This window comes from Copadichromis virginalis, linkage group LG4 (genome assembly GCF_057382275.1).
Source record: "Copadichromis virginalis isolate Kocher_CV1m ecotype Utaka linkage group LG4, C_Virginalis_male_GT1.1, whole genome shotgun sequence".
In the NCBI taxonomy this organism is placed as follows: Eukaryota; Metazoa; Chordata; class Actinopteri; order Cichliformes; family Cichlidae; genus Copadichromis; species Copadichromis virginalis.
The window spans coordinates 24,948,710-24,971,187 of record NC_140621.1 but is presented as its reverse complement, the minus strand read 5'-3'; the positions used below and the strand labels follow the sequence as shown (position 1 = coordinate 24,971,187).

The 22,478-nt window shown below is 42.2% G+C and overlaps 3 protein-coding genes across 4 annotated transcripts in view; 1 reads left to right on the top strand and 2 right to left on the bottom strand.

Moving 5' to 3' along the window:
• The window catches only part of kcnt2b (potassium sodium-activated channel subfamily T member 2b), a 49,767-nt gene extending 43,583 nt beyond the window's left edge, over window positions 1–6,184 (top strand). The window contains exons 23-30 of the mRNA XM_085454436.1: window positions 59–193; window positions 289–400; window positions 1,126–1,227; window positions 1,327–1,410; window positions 1,493–1,621; window positions 2,165–2,510; window positions 4,273–4,357; window positions 4,456–6,184. Coding sequence (XP_085310562.1) covers window positions 59–193; window positions 289–400; window positions 1,126–1,227; window positions 1,327–1,410; window positions 1,493–1,621; window positions 2,165–2,510; window positions 4,273–4,357; window positions 4,456–4,573 — 1,111 coding nt within the window. The 3' untranslated portion in view covers window positions 4,574–6,184. The remainder of the gene's footprint in view (window positions 1–58; window positions 194–288; window positions 401–1,125; window positions 1,228–1,326; window positions 1,411–1,492; window positions 1,622–2,164; window positions 2,511–4,272; window positions 4,358–4,455) is intronic.
• Window positions 6,185–9,378: 3,194 nt separating this feature from the next.
• Window positions 9,379–14,668, bottom strand: LOC146711553 (E3 ubiquitin-protein ligase TRIM39-like). The gene is made up of 6 exons (XM_085454431.1): window positions 12,822–14,668; window positions 12,320–12,415; window positions 11,167–11,397; window positions 11,063–11,085; window positions 10,848–10,966; window positions 9,379–10,698 (listed from the first exon to the last, which is right to left on the bottom strand). The coding sequence occupies exons 1-6, from the start codon at window positions 13,359–13,361 to the stop codon at window positions 10,139–10,141; spliced, it is 1,569 nt and encodes a 522-aa protein (XP_085310557.1). The 5' UTR covers window positions 13,362–14,668; the 3' UTR covers window positions 9,379–10,138.
• A 63-nt stretch (window positions 14,669–14,731) lies between these two features.
• gipc1 (GIPC PDZ domain containing family, member 1) lies at window positions 14,732–20,486 on the bottom strand. Of its 2 annotated transcripts, none has more exons than XM_085454433.1 (7): window positions 20,261–20,486; window positions 18,094–18,662; window positions 17,810–17,995; window positions 17,465–17,645; window positions 16,655–16,767; window positions 16,492–16,573; window positions 14,732–16,402 (listed from the first exon to the last, which is right to left on the bottom strand). In XM_085454433.1, the coding sequence occupies exons 2-7, from the start codon at window positions 18,391–18,393 to the stop codon at window positions 16,251–16,253; spliced, it is 1,014 nt and encodes a 337-aa protein (XP_085310559.1). In that variant the 5' UTR covers window positions 18,394–18,662; window positions 20,261–20,486; the 3' UTR covers window positions 14,732–16,250. The 2 variants fall into 2 exon arrangements, with proteins under 2 accessions (XP_085310559.1, XP_085310560.1); XM_085454434.1 differs by having other exon boundaries at window positions 18,094–18,400.
• Between the last annotated feature and the right edge of the window lie 1,992 nt (window positions 20,487–22,478).

The window sequence follows — 22,478 nt, the reverse complement described above, 5'->3', positions numbered from 1 at the left end:
CTTTATTTCTTTATTCTTATTTTTAGCTTTTTAATCGTCGTTCCTTCTCTTTCCACAGTCTGGACAGTCTGCTGCGATGTGGGATCACTTTTGCCGACACCATGGTGGTGGTTGACAAGGAGAGTTCCATGATTGCTGAGGAGGACTATATGGCTGATGCAAAGACCATCGTCAACGTCCAAACACTGTTCAGGTCTGCTTTGCCCAAACTTGTTCTTCAATCTCACACACTAGCTTCAAATTTTAATATCTCTCTCTGTGTGTCCTTCTCGTTTCCACCCCTGTCAGGCTGTTCCCAGGTTTGAGCATCATCACAGAGCTCACGCACCCGGCCAACATGCGCTTCATGCAGTTTAAAGTCAAAGACCACTACTCTTTAGCTCTGTCCAAACTGGAAAAGGTAAAACTCCATATTTTCTTTTACTGTCATTTCCTTCAATACAGACCTTATAATGGGGAAAAAACAGCATAAGGGGAAAAAATTGGCAGTGTGAAAGCCAATCTTTAGTGTGCCTTTCAAAATAAATTGATTTGCAGAGCTCTTTTGCCACAGCTCCTCTAATGATCCCAGAGTAAAACGTGTGATTGATCGTAAGCTTGTGGTTTTTGTTCCTTTCACCCATTACATCTTGCTTTTTTTAATATCTGTTGTTGTTGATGATGTTGTTCTCTGCGTGAAAGCTAATGAATCCCCCTTGGGCATCAATAACATCAATCAACAGAGCAGTAAATTAGTCACTGCTTGAAGTCTTAAAATGAATTTCAATACAGAAACAACAGTGTGATGAGATAAATTTACATTTCTCATGAACGCCATCGGCTCACAGTTGGAAAAAGGCCTTTAGTGGATTTCCAACCTCTTTTTTTTTTTTTGGTTTGTTTTGATTTTGCTATGCATGGTGGGAGTTTAATCCAACATTAGATGCTAGTCAGATGCAGAGGAAAGTCTAATGTGGCCATGAGAGTGAATGTCACTTTGTCAGCGCTAACTTCAAGTCAAGGAAGCTTGATTTCATAACAGCTTAAAGAAGTTAGATTTTAAAAAGATTGTGGTGATTACAGTCTGTTGTTTTATTGCCTTTGGGACTTGTGTAATCCAAAAAATGCTGTGTGTCTGTTCTCCAGAAGGAAAGGGAGAAGGGGTCTAACCTGGTCTTTATGTTCCGCCTGCCCTTCGCTGCTGGGAAGGTGTTTAGCGTTAGCATGCTGGACACTCTCCTCTACCAGGTTTCTCAGACAAACTCTTACTGAATAACAAAGATCCTTCTCCTGAGTGTGCCGAGTGTGATCTATATCTACTGACTTTTTGTTTGAATGTCCTGCCAGTCATTTGTGAAGGACTACATGATCTCCATCACCAGGCTGCTGCTTGGTTTAGACTCCATGCCGGGATCAGGTTTCCTCTGTGCCGTAAGTAGCGACACAAGGAGCTCAAACTGTGTTTGGACTGTAACTGCTTATGATGCTGATTATTGTGTTGTTTGTCATCTAGATGAAAATCACAGAAGACGACCTGTGGATCCGCAACTATGGCAGGCTCTACCAGAAGCTATGCTCGTCCACTGGAGACATTCCCATAGGGATCTACCGAACGGAGGCCCACAAGCTTCCGGTCTCTGAGGTCAGCGGCTCCTCTTGTTTTGGTGTTGTATGGCTAAGAAATTGCTGACTGTCACTGCAGTTACTTTAATCTAAAGGTTATTAGATTGCATGCAATGAACACACTTTCTGCTTTTAAAGAGTTTCCTCGCTATAAAAAAAATCAGTCAGGAAATTTTCCCTTTGGATTAGTTTAAATAGAAGAATCTGTCTTGATGCTAATCCTGTTTGTTCATGTTATGAAGACACTGATAGCTGTGAAGACAGTTAGAGCTTAGTTTTGATGTGTTTCCGCGAAGTGAAACAGACATAGTTGAATGAAATCTGCATAGTAAACATGGCGCTTTGGGAACTGAGAGCTTTGCCAAAAAACACTTGTGATTACATTCAGAGAATCTATCTTTTATTCATCATTTGTTTCTAATAAGATAAAGTGTTAATCCCGCTTTGCTTTGAGAAATCAGAAAACAGAACTGCCGCAGAACTGATTTAATGAGACCAGCGTGATAACAGGTTTACTTCACATATGAGGAAGTGTTAGCTTTTGCTTGTGTGTGGGTCTCAGTCCCAGGTATCTATCACAGTTGAGGACTACGAGGACACCAGAGAACCCAGGGAGCCCCTGTTATCCCGGACCAGCGTCCACCGGAACTCGACATCCTCGGAGCCCATTTCCACCTCTTCGCACTCTTCAGACCACCCGCTGCTGAGGAGGAAGAGCATGCAGTGGGCACGGCGGTTGAGCAGGAAGGGGGGTCGGAGTTCCAGCGGGTCCAAAGGGGGACCCGGCAGTGCGGCAGAGAGGATCAGCCAACAGAGACTGACTCTTTTCAGGCGCTCAGAGAGGCAGGAACTCAACGCGCTGGTGCGGACAAGGATGAAACATTTGGGCCTTTCTCCAAGTGGATTCAGTAAGTCTGCAGCAATTTGTGTAGGAATCTAACTGTTCCTGCTTTTGAGTGGTGGATGTAGCACACACAGACGGGAGACAAGTAGGTGTCAGGTCACCGTGTGCTACTAAAACAGCTTTAATGCATCTTGGCATCGATTCCCCAAGTCTGTAACTATACTAAAAGGACCAGAGGCTGTATGTAAAAGGTGGACACAGCTTCTGTAACAAGCCTCAGTCTGAGAAATTTTTCCAACACTGTCTTTGTGGTGTGACAAGTGAGGGATGGATCAGACTGAGAAACGGAGGTACACTGCACACCTGTAAGCTTTCATAGTGGAGCAACATGGCCACTGGATCTCCTTCACAAAGGGATCAAACATTCAGGTTTTTTTTAAATTCAGTATTTTTGGATTATGTAAGCGTTTGCCTTACTTTAAACTGCACTCAGTGGTTAGTTTTTTTTAGGTGCACCTTTTCAGCTGTTTGTTTACACAAATATCTAATCAGCCAATCACATGGCAGCAAGTCAGTGATTTTAGGAATGTAGACATGGCCAAGGAAGTGCTGAAATTCAAAATGAGCATCGGAGTGGGAAAGAAAGGCGATTGAAGGGACGTGGAATGTTTGTTGGTGCCAGGCTGTGTTTTGAGTTTCAGAAACTGCTGATCTGATGGGATTTTCTTCCACAAACATCTCTTGGGTGTACAGAAAATCACCAGAAAAAGAGATAATATCAGCAGTTCTCTGGCTGCTGTCCACACCAGGTCCCACACCTGTCAGCTAAGAACAGGAAACGCAGGCCACGGACTATCCAAATTTAGTCAACAGAAAATTGGAAAATGGTTGATTGTTCTGATGAGACTTAATTTCTACTGCCACATTTTGATGGTAGAGTCAGAATTTGGTTTAAACAACATGAAAGCATGGATCTATCCTGTCTTATACCAGGGGTTCAGTCAGGCTGGGTCCCTAAGTACCAACTGAGAATCATTTAAACACGACAGCCTATCTGAGTATCGTTGCTGACCATGTGTATCAGAATAGTGTTGCTTCTAGCAGGATTACACTTAATGTTACAAAGCTCAGGTCCATCTCAAACTGACAATGAGTTCACTGTACTCAAATAGCTTCCAGAGTCACCAGGTCTCGATCCAAAAGAGGATGTTTGGGATGTCGTGGAACAGATTGTTGAATTTATGCTGGCTTAAACAGACTACTTGCAAAGCGTACTTAATAAAGTGGCAGGTTTATAGTTGACATTTATAATAAGTAGTTTCTAATGTTTTTTTTTCTTAATTATTTACAAATAATTAGATTAAACTAATATTTTCAAGCCTTTTTACTAATAATGTGAAAATCCTCCGATTGCATTTGCACATTTCAAATTGTTACATAATTATTTCGAATAATTCCATAATTTACGTATTTCTGTGACATATTTTTAACATTTTGTTAGCTGTTTATCAAAATTAGCTACACCTAGACCGTCTGCATGAATAAAAAAAAACACATTAATACGCTGTAATCATCATTGTAATCATACCAGCCTTTTTATTTTTTCAAACTTCTGCTTCTACTTAAGCAAAGTATCTGTGTCGCTCACCCTAATGTTTACTATCTGTGACACTGTTTGGACTTGTGTCCATTTTTATCCAAATTCCTGTCATGTGACTCAGTGTAAGATAAAGCCTATTCTGCATGTGCGGATGTAGCACGGCCTGCTGTGTATCCTGTGCCTACTTCATTTCCTGCCTTACTAATCTCTTTTCTTCCTGTGTCAGACGGGATGACAGACCAAGGGAACAGACTGTCATACATCCTCATCAACCCTCCTCCAGACACCAGACTGGAGCTCCATGATGTTGTGTGAGTATACGGCAGCACACTTTTAGTGCTATAAGTGAAACCAGCACTAAAAATGACAAATACTACTGTGGTCTATCTGTCCTCTGTCCCATCTCCAGGTACCTGATCAGGCCAGACCCCCTCTCCTTGGTACCTAATCAAGGGAGCAGCAGGAAGTGCAGCACCGGGCTCTCAGAGAGCCACAGGTTCGATACGCAGGACAGCACCCATCTGTGAAGGACAATGAATAAATAAATAAATAAAGACAGAGAGAGAGAGAGCGAGAGAGACTAATGTACTGTCCAAAACACTGCCCGAGAGTCAAACGACACAATCACGAAGAAGAAGCATAATTTATGAAGTGGTGAGATATGAGGGGATACAGCCAGATGGCACACAGCCCTCATATTTCCTCCACATTCAGTCTCAGCAAACCCAGAGGTGCCAGGCATGCATGGACCTTTTCTATAATAGGAATGTTTTATTTATGCACCTTCCTATTTTCAAAGCGGAGAGCTGCGGACACAGAAGTGCATTTAAAGAAAACCTTTACGTATTTATATCTGTGTACGTGCATGTTATGTACTGCATCATGTACTGTATGTATGTCTGTGAGTATGTATGGCTGCACCGTGTGAGTGAGTACGCGTGCGTATGCTTATGGATCGAAAGCAAGACACTGCCAATTTCAAACCCGGACAGCCAAAGGAAGCTGCTGCCAAATGAAAGTCAAGGGATGTGTTGTTATGTCCTTTCCCGTGTTGTCACACTTTTGTCGTTCGACGTATTTCAAGAAGACACCACAGTCTGCACCCCTCCCTCGTGAGATTTTCTGGGAGGGGGTCGTTTTGGGGTTTTCTTTTTGTTAACCTCTCGCTCACACACTCAGTTTACGCTCACCAGCAGCGGAGGAATCCAAAGAGCACCAGTCTCAATAATGGACAGCAAGCTTATATCATCAGTGCAGGGCATTCGGTCACACTGTTGTCTGAGTTTCTCATAGTTTTTTAAATATACATATGCGAGTCCTCTCTGAACAAATCGGACCCACATTTGTTGTTTTTCTTCCCGAAACCTCCCTCTGCTTGTGTCAGTGTCAGTGTGAGCCGTCCTGCTGCCAGCTTGCTTTTGCTGACACGCATGTTAGAGAGGCAGGGGACGGACAGAATAAAAGGTACAGAGACTCCAGTGTCATGCCATCCAGTTTACGACGAGCCCTGCAAGAAATACGACCATTGTGAAGCCTATAAACATCAATTTGAGAGACTGTCCGTTTTGAAGCTAAATTATAAGCCTCACAATATATATATTTTTTGTTGCTATATTTATTGCACGCTGCTATAAATATCCACCTTCACAAGACATTTCTTTAGGTTTTAAACCTATTGTGCAATTTGGTTTCCGAAGAAGATTATTCCTCTCAAAACAAGTGAACGGCGTGCTGTTCAGATCACTCTCCACACCCGAGGTTAATTTTTTTCCTCTTTTGAAGAGTAAATCATTTGTTACTGTGGACATTTATGCCGTTTGTTTATCAAGGATTTGCAAGCCTCTGTAAATCTTTTGCCAGATATTCAGAGTGCGCCGTTTCACACAGAAATGGCGCAATCATGTGCCGGGAATACAAATCCCTGCCAACACCACTGCTGTAGCTTCAGTGCCATTATAACAGGTGGAAATATGTATATATTAAAGGCATTCCATACAGCTTGTCATTGCTTTGTTGCTGTTTTTTTATTAGTTTGTAATGCCAGAAACGGAATCTAAGGGCTTAACACAGTTGATGAAAACTACTTGACATCAGTGCTTTCACATTATTTTCTTATCTAAATGAATCGTTTAATTGTCTGACAGTCTTTTGTGTGGTTTACTGAGCTCACATTCAGAAGCTATTTTTGCTGTGCTACATCAACACTGTGCATGAGTCACACTAAATGGCCCTAAATCATCTACTGTAATGTCACCGAGCTCACGTACAACTGCATAATACTGCTGCATGTGTTTTAGTAGTTGGTCTGCGCACCCATATGGCTTACATAAGTCTACCACGGCCCCTCGTGTCTGTGCTGTTAGTTAAGTTAATGTGGACAGTGTGTTTTTAACCAACGGTCATCTCACTGGGTGAGTTCCTTTCTTTTCATAACCACGAAGCCCTTTGTTTTCATTGCTTTGCACATGTTGTTCTTGTTGGGCTTTGGAAAAAAAGACTAACACGAATCACACTCCTCCTCATCCTCCTCCTCATCCAGCATGTTTTACACGTTATCACCATCATCATGTCTGGGTTCTTTTATTTGCCATTATATGTGTCTTTTCTTGCTCTGAAGTTTATTTTATCTTGGAAAAGCCTCAAAATAGGGCCCCTGTGCACATGCTTTACTTGTCATATTGAATGGATATTATGCAGGCATAGCGACAGAACAAACATGGGTGTGTCCAGGCTAAAGACTAAACAGTCAGCTGAGGCTGAATGAGAAAGCTTAAACTGTGCAAACTGAGGCAGAGGAAATGGAGCTTCAGCCAGTCAGCATGCTTAACACTGGAGACAACAGAGGACCCCCACCCAGTGAGAAAACTGTTGCAGGAAGTCAGATGAATCCACAGCTGAGGTAACAGCCCTAAACCTTTGTGCCACTTTATAGGAGTCGCAGTAAACTGCTCCCTAACTGTAATAGAAAATGTGTTTAAAATGATGTCACAGGAGATGGAGCAAAAATGCAGCTAAGACAAAAAAAATAGTATAACTGATGGATTGCATCTTGTGATTGTTTAAATTTCTTTCTATGTATTTACAGACACAGGAAACGGTGACAAAAGAAGCATCCTGTTGTCCAACTGAGTGAGGGCACTACAGCATCTGTGTTCAGAAGTTTACATACATGAATATCTTGATATTTTTGTTTTTTAATGGTTTCTTTGAACTGTTTTTTTCCACTGTGGGATGTAGTCCAGAAGCCTTCAAAACCAGTTTTGATGTGAATATATGGATCAATGTTCTTCTGGGACACCCAAATGTGTTTACATGTCAACAATCTAGCTGTTGGTTTGAGGTGACGTCAAAGAATTTTGAGGTAGTCCTCCTCTTTCATTATTCCATCCACCTTGAATGTTCCAGTGCTACCGGCAGCAAATGGCCCTCCATGGATCAGACTTGTTTACACACTACATTCCACAGATGCTCACTTGGATTTAGATCTGGGGAATTTGGATGCCACCCTATTAGAGTACTTCGCTCTCGCTCTGCAGGCTTACTTGTTGTTCCTAGAGTATTTAAAAGTAGAATGGGAGGGAGAGCCTTCAGTTTTCAGGCCCCTCTTCTGTGGAACCAGCTTCCAGTTTGGATTCGGGAGACAAACACTATCTCTACTTTCAAGATTAGGCTTAAAACTTTCCTTTTTGCTAAAGCATATAGTTAGGGCTGGACCAGGTGACCCTGAATCCTCCCTTAGTTATGCTGCAATACACGTAGGCTGCCGGGGGATTCCCATGATGCATTGAGTTTTTCCTTTCCAGTCAGCTTTCTCACTCACTATGTATTATTAGACCTCTCTGCATTGAATCATATCTGTTATTAACCTCTGTCTCTCTTCCACAGCATGTCTTTTATCCTGTCTTCCTTCTCTCACCCCAACCGGTCGCAGCAGATGGCCGCCCCTCCCTGAGCCTGGTTCTGCCGGAGGTTTCTTCCTGTTAAAAGGGAGTTTTTCCTTCCCACTGTCGCCAAAGTGCTTGCTCATAGGGGGTCATATGATTGTTGGGTTTTTCTCTGTATCTATGAAGCGCCTTGAGGCGACTTTTGTTGTGATTTGGCGCTATATAAATAAAATTGAATTGAATTGAATTGAAGTCAGCTTCTCAAAGTCATTATTGTGCTCCTTTTTATGGTCCAGTTGTGCCCATTGTTGGGACGGGTCAGCACGGGCTACACGGACACTGGTCTGTGCTATGTAGCCCTATACACGACAAACTACGATACACTATGTATTCTGACATCTCCAGAACCACCATTAACTTTTACAGAAATTTGCTACGTTAGCTTATCTCTAGAATTGGACCAAATGGGTCAGCTTTCACTCTCCATGTTTATCAGTGAACCCTGGCTCCCCATTGTCCCTTCCTTGGACCACTTTTGATAGATACTCACCTCTGTGGACTGGGAACACCCCACAGGAGCTTCAGGTTTGAAGATGCTCTGACAAACAGCCCATTTTCCCTGCTTGTGACACATCAATTTTGAGAACAAAGTTCATTTGCTCCCTAATAAATCCCGCCATGATGAACAAATACTGAGTGTTATTCACGCTACATTTTAGTGGTCATGTTATGCCTGATCATTGGATGTTCTCCTGTTATAGTCTGTACATACCAGGGAACAAACAGGCCCCGCCTCCACCACTAGCCCACTGTTCTGATATTTATCTGACTGTTCACTATTGACCGCCCCTGATGCTCCACTTTCTTTCTTTCTCTGTCAGACGCCACTGACCTTTGTTGCATAAAACAGTACACCCAGCAGGAGGTCTCCCTGGTGAATACAGTGGGTCTCAACCTGCTGATTAACAAAGCAGGGGTTCTGACCAAAGGCCCCCTGCAGGGTGGCAGGCTAGAGAACATGCAGACTAAAGTCCACAATAATGTTGAGCATCAAAATAAGGACTGAGGAGGATAAAATACTACATCTAAAGCTGTCTTGTATTTTTTAAATTAGAAAAAGCAGACTTTAACTCTTGCTCCTTCTGGTCCTCATCATTAGATTGCATTTCCCCTTTAGAAGAAGATCTAAAATCGCATGCATCATCATCCCTACCATTTCTTTTTGCAGCATAAAGGTAAGTGATCTGCCACCCAAAAGCTTGATCTTACTAACATGTAACCTCTGCACTGACATTTTTGTACCAGCCTTCTCCTCTCCGACAGGAGAGGACAAAACAGCCTTTTCAGTGTCGCAACCTGGCAGTTCCATGTGTGGAGAAGAGGAGATCAAGTTTCCAGTTACATCTTGTATAAAGGACGCAATAAAATAATGTAGAGGGACAAGAGTGGTCTCAGAATATGATCATTTTATTAATTAAGGACAATTACCAAGCAATTATGTTCAGCATTTATACAAACAATGGTTGCGTGTATGCGTCATCATTGCATGGAAAACAAGCTGTTGCAGGAGTCACTGTACAAAACTTAAAGACTTAAAGACACACTTAGTCAGATAAACTAAAACTGTATAATATTTTATAAAACAGTTGTTGCAAAGCCATTAAATTCAGAATGATCACGTATGAAAAAAGTCCAGGTCAGATGAGTGAAAGTGTGTGTTCTAATGATTATACCGGCAGTGAATGACAGATCTGTGTCACATTTGAACCGGGCGGGGGGAAAAGCAAAACTTAAATCATCTGTGACACTCGCATGAGGTTGTTTGTGTTTTTCTGAACTAGAAGTGAAAATAATTGTGTTCCAGTGTGAGGAACCACTAGGGGGATATTGATGTTCATGACAGTAGGCAGGAGATGCTTAGTGTGACAGCCTGCCTGGCTGAGAAGTATAATGGAGCCTTGCTGCATAATTATTGCAACTGCGTCCCCTTGTTCACTCTAAAGAGCCTCTTTTGGCTTCGTAACCTGCAGTCAATCACTAAATGAACCCAAGTGAAATAAACCAATTACTGCTGTCATCACTCAGCTTGTGTCGTGCTCATTTTACCAACAATCATGCACTGACATAATTTGCTTAATCATTTGATTCACACTTGGGTCATATAATGAATTTCAATTCTACTGATGTCCTTTCTAAGGTCCTCACTAATCACCACGTCGCGCTGTTCCACACAGTCACCTTGGCGGGGCAGATTTTAAGAGGTTTGGGGTTGTTTCCGTTGATGTTAGCACCAGGGCAGAAGAAGGGGTACAACTTCTGAGTGAAGAAGTCATTGAAAGTGTAGATGGGTGTCATATTGACAGGGTTGGAGAAGATGACCTCTCCAGAGTCGTAGTCCAGCTGCACCCTTACTCGAGTTAGCTTCCCCTCCAGATGCAGCGGGGTGCTGGGCCTTGTCATGGCTGAGTACTCCCCCTCAAAGTATGAGATCATCCAAAAGCCGCCCTCGGGACAGCCCGAGATGCGGCCCTTCCTGTCAATGGACTCTTTGACCACCCCGAGCATCCACTCCACTTTGTCGCCCACCTCTACCTCCCAGGCGTGACGGCCTGATGTAAAACCCTCTGAGCCCAGAACAAACACAAAATGACCAAACCGTTCAGGATTGTCCGGGAGTTGCTGCAGGGATCCGCTGTTGGCCACACTGGTCAAATCCGAGGTGAGGGATAACCAGGAGTAGGCAGTGTTAGGATCCAAGGTGATGGGTGCTAAAAGATTACACATAGTCGGTGATTAAGAAGAAGAAAGAAATTTGAGATACGTTGAACTGTTTAAATGCAAAGATCTCTAAAAGAAAAAAAAAATCTTCCTTGGTGATGTATACAAGAATGTGTCACAGAGTCACGTGAGTTCTTACTGTACTGAACCAGATCCACCATTTTCTCCCACACGTGGTACTTGAGGGAACTGACATGCTTGGTCACATTTATAAGAGCACCTGAGACTTTTTCTGGATTCTTGGGTAGGATCTGTGCTCTGTGAGAGGTAAAAGAAACACAAAAAGAAAGTAGTGCTGAATCACTAGCGTTGAAGCTGGCATGACGCTGCCAAATACTTTTTTAAACCTCCTACCTTTTCTTTGTGTTTGTATAATTCTGAAATAAGGAAAGAAAGAGTTATAAGCAGTGTGTTTCGTGGCATGGATGTGATGCGGAAAACCGTTAAGATCTGCTCACCTGAAGGAAATTAACATCACTGGATGCAATCTCGTTCTCAATGGCAATGACAGCATGGGAGAAGGTGAGGATATCTCTGGCGATGCTGTCAGACTTCTTCTTCACTAGCTCTTTCTTCTCCTTATCGTCTTTCTGCAGAGTGGCCAGCCGTTCCTCCTCCTCCCTCCGGAGAAACTCCCGCAGCTCCTCAAACTCCTCTTTGATCTGCTTTTCTGTGGCCCGAGTCTGGTTCTACACATGGGAATATGGATCAATGTAAAAATTCATTTCTAGTCTAATTTTCTTTCTTTATCCATACTTCCTCAAAAGGGACTTGAGGTGCAACCCACCAGCTCATACCAAAACATAATGTCCCAGAAGTGTTCTGTTGGATTTATGTTAGGCGAGAGTGAGGGTCAGTCAGTGGTATCAGTTCCTTCGTGTTGCCACTGCCTAGCCAATGGTGCCACTCCCTAAACATGATTGTTTCATCATGACATTCACACCAGTGGGCTGCTGGAGGTTATTTCGTAGGACTCTGGCAGTGCTCATCCTGTTCCTCTTTGCTCAAACGAGCAAATAGCGGTCCTGCTGACAGATTAAGGACTTTCTACGGCTCTGTCCACCTCTCCTAGAATAACGTCCTCTCTCCTGGAATCTCCTTCACGCTACTGAGACTGCGCCGGGAGAGACAGCAAACCTGAAAATGGCACATTGATGTACCATCCTGGAGGATCCGGACTACCTGTGCAATCTGCACAATCCGGGTATTGCCTCAAGCTACAAGTAGTGACACTGACCCTAGACAAATGCAAAACTATTGAAAACCAGAAAAGAATGGAACAAATGTCAGTGGCCTCCACTTTTAAAACCATGTTTTTGGATGGTTGTTTCACTGTTGCCCATCTAGAGTACCTGTTGTTAATCTAATTAGCACCAAGGCAACTGAAACTGACCATCAACCCTCTCTGCTACTTAACTGACCAGATCAGTATCCTGGAAGTTTATCTGATTTGATGTTAGACATTAACTTTTTTGAGAAGTATATTTCACCTGCTCTGAGACATTAGCTGACATATTTACACACTTAACATTGCACTGCTCAACTTCAGTCACTGTTACGTCAACTTCAATGTCCTCTAGTGTTTCGTGGTATCTGAGTGTTTATTGATACCTTGATATGCACAGTTGTGTCATCACACTCCTGCTTGGCTTCATAGAGGCAACGCAGGTTTTTCTTCAGAGGAATCAGCTCATTTTTCAGCTCTGCCTGAAGAGCGAGGATAAAGAGTCATATTTATCTTATTGTACATTGAACAATGTTAACAGTTTTCTCAGTTTGCAAAAGTATCACCTTCTTCAATTTGAAAGCAGTAAAGTGACATTTTCAAAGGAGGACTAAAAGGTCAAAGGTAGTTTGCTTAAATGGCAAATAGTTCAACTGTATTTATGTAGCTCCAATTAAGAATAGCAGGTGCTTATTTCATAAGGTGAAAACCGCATACTATACAAGAGAGAGCTCCAATTATTATGTGAACCTCTATAAGCAAGCGCTTGGTGATAGCAGGAAGGAAGAACTCCCTTTTAACTCCTTCCAGCATAACAAGGATCTGTGCGGAGTAGACATCTGCTAAAGCTGGATGTGGGTAACAGGAAAGGGAACAAAAGTACAATACCTTAAGATCCTGAGCACCTTCTTCTATGGGACACACTCGATGTCCGAGGTGCTTCTTGGAGGTGTGACACACACAGCACAGGACTTCAAAGTCATCCAGACAGAAGAGTTTGAGAACTTCCTCATGTGTACTGCACTTAAAATCCACTGTCACTGCTTGTTTCCCTGTATCACCAGCCCCAGTTCCCGCTGTGGCTCCCCTGCACCCGTGCTCCTTCAGGAAGGTTTCGGCCACATTCTTCAGAGCCAAGCTGACTGTGGGCTCAGTCAGCGAGCACTTCCTCCTGCAGACAGGACATTCACGCCTGGCCTTCTTCTTGTTCCAGAACTGCTGAAGACAGGCCCGACAGAAACTGTGGCTGCACTTGAGCACTACCGGGTCCTTGAAGATTTCACAGCATATAGGACAGGAGAGCTCATCTTCCAGCATGGAGCCTGACTGTGACGAAACAGCTCGAGGTCGCAGGAACGAATTTAGCTTAGAACTCTGAAAGAAGGTAAGCTTTAAAGGCTGGGAGGAAGCGCGTGGGCGCAACGCCATGGTTCTTGATGTAGGGTGTGTGGGAGGGGGAGCTGCTGTCTGTAAGTACCCTGCAGGGAGTCCAGAGAGCAGTCTGGACACAGTTTATGAGCAACCAAGGTTATAGAGCAACAGGGACTTGAAGAACTTGTTTACCTCGCTTGTAGTAAATACAGGACATGTCACCACCCCTCATTTGTTAGCCTCAGGGAAGCTTAGGAAACTGGACACAGTCCAGCCTATTGAAAATTCTTCTATGTAGAAAAAAGGTCGTAATAGTGAACCAAAGTTAAACTTTAAGCTTTTACCAGGTAAGGTAACACTTACCTGGTAAAAGGTCTGTTGTTCAAACTAGAACAAAGACATTGTGTACTCACAAACCTCGAATAAAAATAAGCTTGAAGTATAATAATAGCAAAACAAGTAATTTTGCTATTATTGTCATTCTTGGGACCCTCTGGAGCAGGTGATGTGGCGAGGAAGGCCAAATCCAAGCCAATTACAGATATAGTTTTTACTCAATTATTATGCATAACCCTATTTCTCTGTTCCTTTTATTTATGTATTTACTATTACTGTCCTTATTATCATTATCTTTGTTATTATTAGTCATTCTTATTTAGTTATTTATGACATCTCTCCATCTATATCTCCTCTCAGTAATATCATTTTCTAGAGCCTCATACATCACCATGTCTGACATTCATAGTTACAGAGGACATCCTTGCATGTGCAGCGCGCACACACACACTCTTGTTACTCATTTCATTAAATACAATGTTTTTTTTCCTCATTTGTACTGTCATTGTCTCATCTTCATGCTTCAAATTTAGTGTCACGTTTAACAAAATATTTATTGTTAATTGCAATTATATTTGACGTTTGGTCTCATAGACTTTCTTTGCACTTTTTAGTGAGACTTGGCCTGTCTGCAATGTTTGAACTGCAGTAACTCATCTGAAAATCCTATTAAAGAAATGCTGAAAAAGCCCCTTTATAAAGTGGCAGGAACATCGGCGGCTCTTCAGTTTGTCACCTCCCTCCATTGAGGCCTGTAAGTGACCTTGCTGAGCTTGACCAGCACTATCATGTTGACCCAGAGAGATCTTATTACCTGCTGACACCTAGTTCACTGTCTAGTTAAATGTCATTTATATTTCAAGAAGACACAGGAGTGAGAAGAAACACAAACACAGAAAGTGCTCTCGGGCACGGTTTCTCAGAATCTTGGAAAAGACTACGGGTTTGTTGCAGTTTTGTCTCTTTGTTTCACAATAGTGGCTCAAAGTGTTGAATAAACTCATCCAAATCAAGATTTTTCAGACCAGACGCCACGGGGCAGTTTGTTGTGCTAAGTTGATGAAAGAAGAAACAGAAGGACGGCTGCTGTGTGGATGTTATTGCATTATATTTGGACACTGACACCGGTGTAATACAAAGCCATCAAAATAATGTCTTCTCCTTAGTTTTACAGTATTCTAGCATCATAACCCATTTAGGTATCCATGAACTCTGAAAGAATCAAACAAAACTACAAAATAGCTTCATACATTTGGATATACAGAAAAGGCTAAACACCCAGAGTTCTTTAAGACGTGTGTTTACCTAAACCAAGTAGCTGGCGCAACATTGCCGCTGTATTTTTTTTCCTTTCAGTGAACAAACGACTGCAGGAGATGAAACTTATTTGGTCCCATTCTGCTTCAAGTGTTCTCATTTTTCAATCGCACGCACCAGAACGCAGACTTCTAACAAAGTATATAAAATGTAAGAAATAAGAAGAAATGAAGGCAGATCTATTGTCTTTTCTTTTTTTTTCTTTTTTTAAACACAACTACTCCAACTCATCACTTCTTTCTTCTTCTGTAATACTGCTCTCCATAATAAACTGCAACACAAGTTTTCATTATTCGTCAGTTATGCAAACCTTGTTTTAAAATAGACATCACGTCACCTCATATAAAAAACACACCGGCTATAAAAAAATAACAAGTCAACACGATCCACAAGCTGGAGACCGCCGTTCTTCTCTTTCTCCTAGCACATACTTCAATGAAAGTAAATGAACACTGATTTTCTCAAACACTGTCAAATGTGTGAAAGACAGTCTGCACGGTTAACTTCATTACATCACGGAATGTGTTAACAGTAAACAAACACCTCTGGTCTTTTTAGTCAGGAGCTACAATTTACTATGACTTCTCTCCGAGAACACTCCTTTTACCTTTACTTAAAAAGAAAAGAAAGAAAAATAAAAAGGAAAACCAGCAAAATTCATTATGAGGAGAGAAATGTAACAGCACATGCTTGTAAAACTGATCCATCACAGTAACATTTAGTGTTTCAGGACGACACTGTACTTCAGGGAGACCCATGCTTGTGCAATAACAGAGTCGCTCAACAGGTACAGTGTAATCCATGCTCACTTCCGTAGTTGGTTTACAGCGCGTGCAACACAGTGCAACAATCAAAAAAAAAAAAAAAAAGATCCATATCAATCTCCTCTGTGTCAGCCTCTGTTTTGCCATTTCTCCCATTTTAGAAACCTGCCCCGTGTTTGGTCCACTGCCAGCAACTACAACAATGACATGCAGGTTCATGTGACGCAGCCGAAGGAAATGCTCGTTGGCGTGCTCGTATTTTCTGGGAACAGCTGGAAGACAAATAAAAGCACTTTGGAAGTCATCATAGTCACCTTCCTCTCCCGTTTACTGGATTATCCTCATTTTTAAGGATGAGTCTCCCAAAAACAAACAAAAATAAACAGTACAAACTCAAAAAAATAGAAAGAGTGCGCAGTGGAATAAAAACAAACTCATGACGGTAGTGTTGTGGTTTTCTAGTAGTGCTCAATGTTGTGGGTGTAACAAGCACACACGCAAAGCAGGTCGTTCTGCTTCGGTTCTGTCGTTAAACCCGCCCGACCTTAGCGTCTCCGATGGCGCCCCACACATCGAAAACAAACTCATCGGGGAAGGCAAAGTCTCCCAGGGTTTCATCTAAAGCCTCTGCAAACTCATCCGGGTTCTTTTTGTCTTTTCCCAGCTCCACCATGGTAGCCGCTGAGGGGAAGAAAAAAAACATAAGATCTTTTTTAACTCACATCACGCTAAGTGAGACACTCACAGAGCCATCGGGGACTCACACTCACCCAGCTCGCTGTCTCTGATGCCCATATAACTCTCGAGCAGGTCATCCACTTTCTCGATGGCCTTTTCCTCAAATGCAGAGGGCTAGAAGAGCAGCAACGGGACATTTTATTTAAACAGTACAACCACCAGTTATTAGTTCACAGGTCTTGCAGGCATGCTCACCAGCTCCTCCACAGTGGCAGGCCCTTTAGAGCGAAGACGAAGGGTTCCTCTGCCGGTCCCCAGCTGAACCCCTGAAGCTGACCTAGACCCACCAGATCTCTGGCTAATCATGTCTACAAAACAGAATTAAACCTTTTCAGAAATAATTAAAGATTTCTCCCTCTGCTGCGGCAGTCTTCATCCTCTTTATTACTCTCTACTTATTACTCCGTGAGCTGGAAAACTGAAAACGTAGTTCGTTTACCACTCTAGGTTTCTGTTTAGGACATCTGATGTACTAATAAGGATGTTATTAGCACGATGAAATATATATTTGTAAGAGAGCAAGTGAAAAGGTGGGTCCAAGACGCAGACCTAGAATCCTGGCACAAAAACAAACCTGTACACCCTGTGGGGTTGCTCTACATTAGAAGTGTCAAGTCACTGTTCAAAATAACCTTTATTTACCTCATATTAGGCCTTGCCACAGCCAAAAACTTCAATCCTTTGTCTAGAACTAGCTGTTTGACCTGCCCTCCCCCTCACTCTAAGCCAGCTTTCTTCTGATTGGCTACCCCTCATATGTAAAGGATGTCTCTTCCTCAGTGACATCCTACAGATCTAAGGGTACAAAAAAACCCCTCAATGTGTTAAGAGCAGGCCGAAACCAGACTGTTTTTTGGGGGGAAATATGCTAATGTAATTTTTTAAAAACATTTTTATCCAAATTCCTACCATATAAAACTATATATCTATAAATGATAGGAAAAAAGGAAAGCCCTAACAGGTCCCTTCAAACTAGGTTTTCAAGCATCTTCTTCCAGCACCTACCAAAGGCTTTAAGAGGCTCCACCAGCTTGATGGTGAACTCCTTTCCTTTGGGAAGCTCCTTCAGCATCTTGGCCACTTCGTAGTGTCGACAGCCAATAAGGCGGTGGCCATTAATCGACTCTATCATATCCCCCACGTTGATGACCTGGATCTGGTGGATGATGCTGCCCTCACGAATCCTCTGAAAAACCATCAAAACAAAAAAAAAATCCAATTCACTATTAAGCTCATCGCTTTCTCCCTACAGCAAGTAATTGATTCACTTTCATTCCAGGGTCACGCCTTTACCCGGTGGTGCTTGAGTCAATAAAAAAACACTTTCTCCATCACTTAAACATTCCTCACCTTGATGAAAGCGTAGCCGGCTCCATTATCAGTGATCGTCAACCCCAGCGCATCCTCGCCTTTGAACACCTCTATCTCCTTTCTCTGGCCTTTAATGTGGGCAAAAATAAAGTCCTCTAGCCCGATCTGACCTCCCAATAGTTTATCCATGTCCACCTTGTGAGTGTTCAGAGTGCAAAACATAACCTGTGAAGGAAGACAAACATCAGGTAAATTCTGCCACAAGCATATCTGGAGCAAATCTATAAATCCTCAAATCCATTAATGTCTGCAGGAAGGCTTACCTCTGACGGTGGTATCCCAAAAGCCTCGCCAATCTTGGCGTAAAGCTCCCGCACGTTACTGAAGCCCTCGATGCGGCCTGTGGGGCTGCCGTGAGCGAGCTGGGTGTGGAAGATGAGGCGAGGCCGCATGCTGTTAGGTGGCGGCGGCAGGCCTTCGGAGGTGGCGCCTTCTCCCAGCCCGACGACCCCACCATCGATGCCTTCCATACCTGGCACATTGAGACCCGCGCGGATAGGCTCCGCTTCCTCGTTCTCGACCAGCGGGGACGCCTTCTTCCTTCTTCCCAATCCCAGTGGCATAGTAGTCCTATGAGGGGTTGCAGAGGGAGAGGAAGGGAGGATGGAGGCAGCTCTGGGGAGTTATGCTACAACTTTGACCAACATACACCTGCTCAGCTAAATCAGCTGCAGGTCTGCTGGATATGTATGTCACAGTAATAGTGTTGTCCTCTAGACCAGCTTGAGAGCCGTCTCAACCACGCACTGTATGGATTTAGGAATCCACACATCAGAGCAGCTCACATAGCTGGATCTGTCAAGTCCAGCAGCCTCCAGTGGAAGGTTTTCAGCTGTAAAACAAGAGACAAAAAACTCTTTCTTCTTTATACATGTACCATGGATTGTACATACGCAGTGGCATGCAAAAGTCTAGAGTCACAACTTATTTCTTTATTTTTTGTATCCAGAGAGCCAAAATTTCTTGTAATCTTGCACATTGGCTGGGTTTTTTTCTGTAATTTACAGTCAAGTCCTTGGTTCTGACTATTTTCAGGGGGCTTTGTTTTGTTTGTTTATTTCTTACCCAATTAACAATAACTTGTGAATCATTTCAAGGATAAAAAAGGCACAGAACTTTAGCAAAGAATCTGTTTAAAACGGTCTTGAGGCACTTTGTTAAACACTGCAGCAGCCTGTCACAGAAAACACAATTTGTTCCCATTTCTTTAGATACATCTATAAAGAAGATAACACAGTCTGACAGTTATAAAATAGTATCCTTGCACAAACAAGGTGATTCTCAAGGAGCTACACGCCAAATACTTGTCATGTCCTTAGAAAATAGGAAAAAATAAAAAAATCCAGCAAAGACCTGAAATGGGACCTAAAGACATGCTGAAGCTTCAATCGAGCCATCTACTGCTCAATGAAGCCTCATCAGAAATAGTCTCAGTGGAACAGAGGCTGTCAAGAAGCCATTCTTAATGAATAGAAACAGAGAGAAAAGTCTGGACTGAAATTCAATGGCATATTTGACATTTTTCGTTCAAATCATCATCGATAAGTATGGAGGCGGCCAGGAGAGAGGTACAACAGTGAATGTCTACGGGAGTTTATGGCTGCAAACTGCTGATCTTGGCAAAGCGGATGGAATTCTGAATCCAGAAAATTACAATCAGAAAATTGCAATACAGTCTGGAGTGTCTAGCTGCTTTCATATTTCAGCATGACAGTGATCCCAAAAACACAGCAAAAGCAGAGGAACACTATCAGTCATGGCCTGGCCTCCCCAGACCTCAAACTTTAATTACTGAAGCAGGGATCATCTTGACAGCCAACATCCAAAGAGCCTGGAGAACTATTCCCACAGACTACTTAATGAAAATTACATGAAAGCCACACTCGCCTAAGAAAGTTTAGGCTGTGTTGAAGAATAAACGTAGTCATACAAAATACAGACATTCAAGCTAATTATACAAATTCTGTTTTGCCTTACATACTGTATTTCAATGGGTGTTTGCACATGTTTCAATAAATCACTGCACCCCTTCTCAATTTCCCAAACAAAATATAAAGAAACGAGGGTTGGCTTGAGACCTTTGCACAGTACTGTATAAGCTGTATAAATTGCTTCTTCTGAACACTGTCTACACATTATAGCTTGAACATTCATTACATTAGAAAACGCTAACGTTAGCTGCTAGCTCCAAGACGCAGTCAAACATCTTCCACTTGTAGCAACACAAATAACGAATAACAGTTAATACTCCAGTGGCCACTTAATCAGTTATCAGACAGTTATCAGACAGCTCATGAAACATGCAGCTGAATCTTTGACTGGCAATCCCCCATGTTAGTGAGTTACACCGTTACTCTTTCTCAAGATTGATTAGCTATCTAGCTAGCTGAATCAAGATCGCAGTAAACATGGAAGGCGAGTCATTCTTACCAGAGCACGAGTTTCAGCCAACTATCGTTAGCCTGCTAACGGTGCACTCGCAAATGACGTTACAGCTATACAGACAGTGTTTAATATTTCTTACTTCTGCGTAACGAACAGGCTAAATTGGCCTATTAAGGTTTAAGGGTACAGTGTATCTGTGTGTATGTGTGTCGGTATGCTGCTGTAGAGTTAGCTTAGTGCCAGCCCAACAGGGGTGGAACAGTGACGCATTCAAGGTTTCTCGTAAACACCAACTTTCCCCAGAGCGACTGCTTCATAGTCCGGATTTTAAAGTTTAATCAAGAAGAATAAGAACGACATGAGTGTAAAGCAATGTTTGGTTAAAATGTAGTAAAAAAATCACATGGATATGTCTATTAGAGGTCTGCTATTTTGACATTTTACAGGATCTTTGAGTCGAAGTTACATCATTACTGTCATTAAATTATATATAAATGTGTACTGTGAATGTATGAATATTATGAAGCGTTTCTTTAGTTTTTACGAAACGTTTGGATGCCGTTGTCTACTTAAACTTTTGATATTGTTGCTATTTCGCTTATGAGCGCTGATAGCTGTGAGCATACACCTCCCCCTGGAGGCCAAAATCATTTACGACAGCTGTCGATTATAAAACTTTAATTTTGAAGGTTCTTGCCGGAAGCATTTAGTGTTTCTGACGCTGACGTTTGTATGTCTAGTTCCTCGATGTGTTCTTTACAGGCGAACAAAACAAGCCCTGTAGAAACCTTTTCTTTAACAGCTTGGATGTATTAACTGGCTGCTTATGGTGTCCTTGAAAGTGACACAGTTTTTTTTTATTCGTGCATATGATATTTCCGACTATCGAGGCAGACAGACGTATTTCCGCTTGCGGTCTTCAAAATAAAACCAAGACTGCACAGTTTTAACCACGAAATTGCTATTTTTATCTGAATAGAAGATATCTAGATGATATCTAATCTGAATTCTGTTCATTTTTACACAGTAAATAAAAAAGAGACAAGGACACTTTAATACAACGGGAATAATTACATGGTTTCTTTGAACAATTCAAATAAGACTAATACAGAAACTTATTAAAAATCCCAAAAAGTTGATTCTGTTCTTCTACTGAAAACGCTACTTCCAGATGAATAGAATCAATCTTTTGGGATTTACTTACCTGGATGATTGAGCATGTGTCAAGACCTTTTAAAAAAATGTAAAATAGTCCATTTGAAGAGTTTATCATAGCACAAAAGTAACACTAGTGTGGGTCACTAATATTCTTATAGTTTCTGACAGTGTATCTGTCTCTGTACTTCAATACCAATTACCACACTTTGTTCATGTAAACAGGGATTCTTCGTCACATAGAGTTCCACAGGGCTCTGTGCTGTGACCAATACCTTTTACCTCATACATGTTTTCCCTGGGTAACATCTTTAGAAAACACTGCATGCATTTCCATTGCTATGCAAATAGTACCTTGCTGTATTTATTTATGAAACCAGATTAGACAACTTGGTTCGTTATACTATAGGCATTCCTGACCTCCAATTTTCTACTTCTTAATTGTGACAAAACCTCAGAAACTTGGTGTCTATGTACTCTGGATGACATTATCCCTCTACAGCATGACTTTTTAATTTTTGGGGAATAAAATATTTCTCCCTATTTTGGGGGAGCTTTAGGGTCCCTAATAATATATCAATCATAAAATTTGACAAACCTGGTCTGGGCCACCAAAGGGCCGTCATTCATTGCGGTATGTGGGCCATCTGTAGGTGGTGTGCAGCCACGGGCCAGTTGTAGACACACTGCTGGCCCTGTGCTGGCCCAGAACAGTTTGAGCTCTGGCCCCAGATGTCAGCCTAATGTGTACCTTAATCAAGCCATGCAATAACAACATGTGCCAGAACATGCAAAACAGTGCAAAAGTAACGTGCCGAAACTCTGTTCAGACAGTGAATGGACTGATTTTTATATAGCGCTCTTCTACTCTCCCAGATTACTCAAAGTGCTCTATACAACATGCCACATTCACCCACTTTTGCTTAACTGAGTGCTTCCTAACTACATTCATACACATTCACATTCTTGACATGCAGACTGGAGGAGCCAGGGATTGAACCACTAACCTGTAAAATAGGTTAGTCCATAAACATGTAAAATAGTGATCTTTATCTTGCCTCCTAATGGAGATGTCTCTCATGTAGTGTAAGGCATGAAAATGTGGTTT